The sequence below is a fragment of the Triticum aestivum genome, chromosome 4B (assembly GCF_018294505.1).
Source record: "Triticum aestivum cultivar Chinese Spring chromosome 4B, IWGSC CS RefSeq v2.1, whole genome shotgun sequence".
Taxonomy (NCBI): Eukaryota; Viridiplantae; Streptophyta; class Magnoliopsida; order Poales; family Poaceae; genus Triticum; species Triticum aestivum.
The window spans coordinates 630,807,613-630,816,029 of record NC_057804.1 but is presented as its reverse complement, the minus strand read 5'-3'; the positions used below and the strand labels follow the sequence as shown (position 1 = coordinate 630,816,029).

The following is an 8,417-nucleotide window of genomic DNA, read 5'->3' as shown; positions in this document are numbered from 1 at the left end:
TGTATAATGATGTCAAGCCGGTTTCAATAGTTTGGGGTTGATTCTTAGATGGTATCACGTCACGCACTTCAAAACGGTTTCAGAGGTTGTAGATATGGCGCATCTACAAGCTTGCTCTGAGGCTAGTGCATATCAAAAACGACAACGAAGACACCAATTCTTGGAAACTTACAATGATCGGCGGGATCGGTCTACAAGCTGCAAATTTTTTGGGGTTACTCTATTCCCTATGCCAAAGACCGTCTAGAAAGCTTGGGCCCCTCAAAATCAAATTCTTTTATTTTTTTGCAGGGTTTGAAATCCAATTCTTTGTGCGACTAGCGATCCAAAATGAAGGTTTGTGTGACTAGCCATTCAAAACAAAGTTTGGACGGCCGACTGTTTAGAAAGGTTGGGCTGGCCTAATTGTACTAGAAAAGAGTCGGTAGGGGTAGCACACCTTTTCTCCAAATGGCGTTTCACTATAAGGAAGGATTTGGAGGTGAGATTTGTCTTAAGTGAAAATGCCATTTGTTGGTTGTGAAGGTTTTCAAGTCCCCGTGCGTTTGTCAATGGATGAGACTGATCTTTTGCCTCTGTTTTTAAAAAGAAAAGAACATGCCAAAGCCAAGCAGCTCATACACAAGCTGATATTAGAAACTCATAAAAACAGGTGCACCATCATAACGTAGCATAGACTCCAGGTCACAGAAACAGAGTGCAGTACAAGCAGCACCAGCTTTATTTATTTTTCCTTTTGTTCCAACAGCATCTTGTTTCATCAGAAAACCGTCTCTTGAATCACAAGTCCAGAAGCTAGGCGTGCTCAACTTCTTGCTTGGGACCTTCCAGTTCCAGGACAGTACCAGCGCGCGAGCCAGCTCCAGCCTTAGTCACTGACGCCTGCACTCCCACACAAGTGTATGTCACCGGTTAATAGTGCGCAAGACAGTAGTACACCTTGCCAGATGATGCATAGTAACTATAGTGCTGTGCCAAGACTGTCCAGCTTACTTCATATATACTCCCCCCGTAAACTAATATAAGAGAGTTTAGATCGCTAAAATAGTGATCTAAACATTCTTATATTAGTTTACAGAGTGAGTACAAGAAAAGAACACTAGGAACTGCAATGATCCACTGCGGGCTGTTATATCAGCGTTGATACGAAGTAAGGAAATGAAACCTGGTTTCTTACCAGACATGCTTCACCAAAAGTCCCCCCACGTGTCCGTTGCATTTTTGGATGAGGACCTTGCTCGAAAGTTGCTTCTTCTGTCCTTTGATGCTTTCTGAGGTTGGAGATTTTCGAACTCACAACCTTACTTGTGCCTGCCCAAGAATTAATAATACTCTTAAGGATCACTGAATTAAGTACTCCCTCTGTCCCAAAATATAAGAACGTTTTTAACACTATACTAGTGTCAAAAGCGTTCTTATATTATGGGACGGAGGGAGTAGTAACTAACACCATGTCATAACATGCCTTGGCTCAACTTTTACAAGGATCCAAGGTGAAGAAAGAAGCTTGTGCACGAAAGAATCTCAACTTATTCACTTTCATTACTCTCTTCTGATGATAAACGTTTATTTTATTTTTTAAGCAGGACCTATATATAGTGTTAAAAATGACTGCTTCAAGTACTGTTATGCAGTATAAACATGAAAGAAAAATTAGCCCCTCCAATCCAAATTTAGCCCTGGAACTACCATGAACATAATATAAAAAATAAGCAAAACAACCAAAACAGCTAACAGATACTCCCTCCGTCCCATAATATAAGAGTGTTTTTTACACTAGTATAGTGTCGAAAACGCTCTTATATTATGGGGACAGAGAGAGTACTTGATAGACAAAACAATGTCTTCCACATCGTTCAAAAGGTAATAATTTACAAAGGAACAAAGTGGTAAAAAGACAGCAGAAAGCAGCACAGCCAGTTCTATGACAGAACAAATGAAACTGAAACATGGCTTATTACATAATAAATATTATTAGGTGATGCATGCATCTACTTGACTATACATTTGGTATGCTCGCAACTAACAATATTAGGTATCAATTGAGCAGATGATTTTCACCCTGATACAGAAACAGCTGACACTGTTCAAAAATTTACCTGCATTTTTCACTGCCGAGATCCAGAGTTTTCAGCATGGCTTGTCAAATTAACAGTCTGTGAGACTGCAGCAACAGGAGCACCTGCAACGAGTTCACTAATTAGAAATGCAGCAGGTACAGGTGCTTAAGGTAGTGTAATGAACATCATCAAAGCATGATTGTGTTGTTGCATAAGACAGGTACAATATGTGAATGGAAAAATAAAAGATTGGCAATGAAAAGCTTAAGGGGGGGGAATTGTTCCCTGATGTAGATACTAAATAGTAACTTCTGTAACTATGGGCAGGCAATGTGCATATGAACCAAACAATAAATCAACTATTAGTGTTGGGACCATGAATCAAACAATAAATTAGTAAGTAATGCGATATAATGAAGACATGCCAATGGTTACAGGCACATAGGTTATAGACTGGAATTGGTTAACAGATTTTTGGAACATAAGAACAACTGCATGCCATCAACAATGAAAATATCATTATGATGATGCATATAGCCAATGAGTACATTTGATACACTATGATAATGAAAAAAATTAGCGATTAACTAACAAGGTGGAAGTTTGACAAAGTTTGAAAAAAATATTGCATGCAATTCTCACAGTTGAGATACCGGATATTTTAGCAGGAACTGTCAATGTGGACATAGTCTGCAAACCTGGAGCACCTGCAACAGATCCAGCAGTAGTAAAGGCAGCAGGTAAACATGCATTCATAAAGGGCAAAAAAATTACACGAGCCTTATGGTAAGTGTTATTAAGAATTATAGTTGGATCTGTTATAAGATGGCCATTATTAAGAATTATAGGTAAGTGAGCGAAGGGGGTATTTAATTTAGTGATGGCCATTATTACCTCAGCAATATATATATCGATGGATAATTGTTGAGACATCTCAACCACTGCATATCATCACTAAATTAAATACTCCCTTCGCTCACTATTATAAGATGTTATAGATATTTCAATATGGACTACATATGGATTGAAATGAGTGAACAAACCCACTATAACATGTCTACATACATCCCAGTAAGAAAAAAGTTAAAAACGTATTCTAATAGTGAATGGAGGGGGTATTATCATCAATAATGAATATAACCCCTTGATGCATACATTTGGTGATTTCTAACAGCAAACATACCTTGCTGCTATAGTGTAAGGTCTGCACCCGAGATGATGGAAGTTCGTCCTGGTTGGGGAATGAACAAGGGTGATAAACCAACATACCTGAATTTGTCAATGAAGAGGTCCCAGACCCAGAGTTTTTAGTAAGATCTGTCGAGGTATTCGGCATGGTGTACGAGGTTGTAAGACCAGGAACACCTGCAATCAGGTAAACGGTTAAAAATGGCAGCGAGCAGCCAAGCACTGATATAATGCAAACAACATCATCAAGACCGACAGAGAATGCAGTTCTGAATTATGTGCACATCAAAGAAACAAAGAATGCGGAGCAACCAACGAAAGAATGACAGATTTGAAAAATCAAAGGACAACGTGTTTTAACTACAGATACTTCAAAGATAACTTCTACAAGTAAAGAGTTGGTAATTTGCATGAGAACAAAACAATTGGTTGAGGTACTAATGGCCATAAACTAGTAGAGGCACAATACAGGAATATCCAAAGTATAACCTAGTGGAGCACTTTAAAAGCAACAAACAATCAAAAAAATGACTGAAAGATGATACTAATAAAATTGGTGAAGCAAGAACAAAGACCTGGTTCGAACATGCAAATGAGGCATGTGCACATAACTAACAGGGCTACGGTCTCCAAATCATTAGCTAAAATTGTGAAATTGAAAGAGAAGGGACCGCTCAAATTGGTTTGGAAAAATGATGTGCAAACATAGCCCAAAAGGATTAACAAATTAAATGGGTAGTGGAGACCCCATATAATAAGTAGGGACAACAATAAATGAGATGGGTGAGCTAAGGTTACCTTCCTTCCCACTTGATTGAACTTCCAGACCAGCTTGCAAACTTTCATCTGAAGATAACACAAGTTGAACAGTTTATATGCATATACATGATCCAAGAGGTTTTTCAAACGAGTGAACCAGTAAAAATAAAAGGCCCTCACAGCTTGCTGCCAAATGTATATGGATTGACAGTAAGTCGAGCGCAGTAATAGATGTGCAAAGTGCAAAGTGCAAAGTGCAAAGTAAACAAGACAAGGACACAAGGGCAGATGCTAGTTTTACCAATAAGATCTACAAACCACTTCCTTGTCTTGTCTGTCAATCCTGCCACCAAAACAGTAACGATGGCTTTTAGCATACAGATTTAGAATCTACACGGAAGTATATTGCTTAATCATAAGATGCTTGTAAATAGGGCATTGTACCACTATTTAACTTGCGACTGCGAGTCAACGAACGCAGCCTGCAAAACATGGAACATGTGCTGATTTGGTCAAGAAAGAGCCAGCAAGAACAGAATCGAGGGACGCCTTCAATTTGGCATGTTTCAAGGTCATATTTTTACCCCTTTTTGGTCCTAAGATAGATCTTGGCCAGAGTTTTAGGTGCTGGCAGGTCTTGTTCCTTGACGTGACGCCTCTGACGGGACCTAGGCAAGCAAGATTGCAGGGCAATCAAAGTGAGTTACAGTGAAATCGACAGCAAAGTTTTACACATTACCTACAATGGGATGCATCAAGTGAACATGGGCGACCAAACTGATAGAGTATGGAACCGGAATCACCTGAATCCGATGGGAAGCACATCGTGCGGCATCATCGGGCCGGCCGGCAATAGGGCCACGTTTCTCAACTCTGGAGCCTTATAAGCCAAGTGTTGGACTATTTGAGACGCCTTGCAACGAACGCGCTCCCAGTCCAGCGAGGATCTGCTTGCACATATATGTGTAACAGTACAGTATTAAAGTTGAGAAGATGTAAAGATGAAAATTTTGGATGGGAACTGAAGATGGCTTGAAAATTGCAGGAATCGACAGACAGGCAGACATGAACTGAAGATGTGATCGTCTAGCTAGTGTTACTCGACCAGACTGCTACCTGACTTGCTCCGAATGGAGAATGGAGAGGACGATGGAGCGGATCCTGAGGCAGTCGAAGGAGACGGAGTCATCGTGCTTGAGGTACCGTGTGTTGTACTTGTGGTTGAAATACTTGAGGTTGCGGTCGGGCACGCCGGCGACCATGCTGGCGAAGGCGGCGTGGTGCATGAGGAAGTGGAGGAGCACCTGGGCCTCGTCGCTCTGCGGATGCGTGACCGGGCGCAGGAAGCGGGAGACGTAGGCGATGGCGTCGTCCCAGAGGCCCTGCTGCACCAGCCGCGACAGGTGGATGACGCTCATGTACGCGTCCGTCTCGTTGAGCAGCCTGCGAGCGATTGATTGATTGGGGCAATGGCGGCCGCCGGTGAGCGGGCGAAGCAGTTCGTTCAGGAGGACGGAGGGGGTGAGGATGCACGTACCCTCGCAGGGCGTCGCGGAAGCCGTGGAGCCAGAGGTAGGTGGCGAGGCGGCGGTGACGGCACCGGCGCACGCAGCCGTAGTCGACGGGGCCGACGGACTTGCCCAAGTCGCCCACCCAATCGGGGACGACGTCGACGGAGGTGCCCATCGATCGACCACGGTGCCGGCGAGGTTGACAGGACAGCGGCGGGCTGGGGATTTGGGGGGAGCGAGCAGACAGAATTTGTTTGTTTGTTTTGGATGGAAAGAGCAAGGGGGAAATATGTAGAGGAGGCGGCCTCACCACCTAGCCCCAACGGACTCCACCTAGCCCCAACGCCACCACCCCACCCCACCCCACCCGGCCCTGCCCAAACCCCTCTGCTTTTTTCTTAAAAAGCCCCTCTACTTTTCTGAAAACGTCCCAACGCCACCACCCACCCCACCCCACCCAGGTGCCCAGGTGTCCTATGCCACTTTTTGAAAACGCCCCTCTGTCTTTCCCACGTGATGTGCTCCTCACTGCTGGCGATTTATTTTGCAGTTTCTGCAACAAGATCACCATTGCGAAAAATTTCTGCAATAAGACCTATGTTGCAATGATGGATGGCGCTGATGCGCCAAATCTAACGACCTGCGAGCCGGCCGATCTTTTAAAAAGATCAGCCGGCGGACGTGTAGCATGCATTGTATTTGAATTAATTTGAAGGTATTTGGATTAAGTCAGGCTCGAGTAATTAGAAAAATGTCCGCCAAAATATGCTTTCTGGATTCTAAATATGTAACTTCATTTACGAGAAATTTCTAGACTGGTTTGGATTGGTTCAAATTTGGTATTTAAATTTTCATAAAAATAAAATTAACAAATCTTTTGTTTTTCCCCTTTTTTAACAGGAAATGGTCCAGAACGACGTGGACCAGCTTCATCAAACATTTGGATTACATCTGTGAAAGGACCCCAAAGAAATGCAGAAATACAACTCAGTCGGAGTACTATATAGAAAAGACCCTAGACACGATAGGGAGATTGCAATGTGATCCACAATCCACCGTCTCTGAGCTTCACCCCTAGGCCAAGAATCCCCCTCACCAAGGACAAAACCACTTACTCGGAGCCTAATGAAGGTGACTCGCACAGACAGCTGACTCATTTTCAATAGAAAGGAATAACCAAACCTACCCAGCTGGCTGGTCAACCTTAGTGATCTTATCGACCGGCAAAGCGGAAACGGACGACCACGGTCCCGGGAAGGGGACCTTGCCGTAGCTTCATTGTCATCGGGATAGAGAATGAATGAACATTGGGAGAAAGTCAAACATGCTTTCCTTTCAGCACCATGGCATGAGAAAAAGTGCCTCCCTTCGGTTAGAACAATTAGCGGTGCAGCAATTGAGGCCGATGCAGAACACCACCGATGATATGCGAAAGACAGAGCATTCGTAAGTGCTCCACATCTGATGTCGGAGACCATTGTCTTCTCGTCTGCCACCACGACTACAAAGAACACACGAAAAAACAACTCCACTCTTGACAGTTCCAATTGCCCCACGAGCTTATTCATGGAGCTATCACCGGATCAACCAACCTCCACCCCCCTCCATGAATAGTGAGCAAAAGGAATGGAATCCGTGAGTTGAAAGTCGCTCAAGATCTCCAGCACGAAGCTCAGACACGACATGGTGCCAATCTAACCCTAAATCTACCTACAAATATGGAAAGGAAAAATGGGATGGGACCCTTACACAACTCATTACCGGCAAGGCCGAGGGGAGAGGGGAGGGGCCGGAGTGGCCCGGAAGGAAGAACTCTCTAGGAGAAGGGGCAGAGAGAATGAGATGGGGGGTCAAAAAGAGGTCATTGGATTTTCCCTTCGATTGAGCTTCAAATCTAGTGACCTATGCCGGATAATCACCATGATACTTTGAGAAAGAAGCCCCCTCCCAACCTTCAAGTTAGCCCTTGTTACATAATCATATCTTTAGTTGAATTGATTCGCCAGGATTTTGATTAATTTGAGTTAAAAAAGGAAAGGGGGGCTAGTGGTCCATCGGGTATTAACAACTAATTTTTTGCTCCATTTTTTGGGTGGATTTTAAATCTGTAACTTCATTTATGATAAATTTCTCAATTGGCGCATTCTTCCTTTCACACCTTCTCCCTGAGTTAAATACTGCAATGGTCCTTGTACTTGCTAAAAAGTTATCTACACCTTTGTAGTTGTAAAATGCAGGCTTTGCATCCTCTACTTAGCAATTGACTCGGCTTAGTCCAACATAAGATGACTTCAAGCAAAAAATGCCGACGTGGGCAGGCAGGTAGACACGGGGTGGCCGAAGCAGTTGGAAAATTTTCACTTAGCCCCTGACGTGACTTTTATTAGCATCCAATCGACCCTATGTGTATGTGTGTGTGTGTGTGTGTGTGAGAGAGAGAGAGAGAGAGAGCAGAAGAAAAAGGGGTTGCCAGAGAGGTGGTAGCTATGGTGACGAATGGTGTTCAATTAGGACGATCAACTATTAGGATGAGGATCTATGGGAACAAGAGGGTTGTCAACTCCATCGCTGCAGCGGCGGCACATAGATTGCCGCCGATGGCCCTAAACTGTTTAATAGCTCGATAATTTGTGATATTTTTTAGTGATTCTTATTTGGTTTCACTGGAACTCTATTACTTCTTGATAATTTCTAACACTAATCCTTCAAAAAGGAAGAAAAATTGTTTTTCTGTTGTTTGGCGGAAATATCATATATGGAAGGAAACCAAGGAGAATTACTGCAAATCAAGTCAAATGGAGCAACTTCCATGCGGAGATCACTGCACCATCACCTTCACCACGCCGTCGTGCTGACGGAACTCATCTACTACCTCGACATCTTGCAGGATCAAAAAGGC

The 8,417-nt window shown here is 43.4% G+C and overlaps 1 protein-coding gene across 6 annotated transcripts; it reads right to left on the bottom strand.

The window, feature by feature from the left end:
- Nucleotides 1–598: 598 nt before the first annotated feature.
- LOC123093704 (uncharacterized) lies at nt 599–5,803 on the bottom strand. 6 transcript variants are annotated; one of them, XM_044515720.1, is made up of 12 exons: nt 5,545–5,803; nt 5,124–5,450; nt 4,811–4,954; nt 4,592–4,675; nt 4,452–4,489; nt 4,309–4,350; nt 4,047–4,094; nt 3,244–3,425; nt 2,703–2,767; nt 2,100–2,182; nt 1,178–1,311; nt 599–882 (listed from the first exon to the last, which is right to left on the bottom strand). In XM_044515720.1, exons 1-9 carry the CDS (start codon nt 5,691–5,693, stop codon nt 2,735–2,737), a joined length of 1,047 nt encoding a protein of 348 aa, XP_044371655.1. In that variant the 5' UTR covers nt 5,694–5,803; the 3' UTR covers nt 599–882; nt 1,178–1,311; nt 2,100–2,182; nt 2,703–2,734. The 6 variants fall into 6 exon arrangements, with proteins under 6 accessions (XP_044371655.1, XP_044371656.1, XP_044371657.1 ...); XM_044515721.1 differs by having other exon boundaries at nt 2,714–2,767; XM_044515722.1 differs by having other exon boundaries at nt 3,330–3,425; nt 5,545–5,802.
- Nucleotides 5,804–8,417: the final 2,614 nt, after the last annotated feature.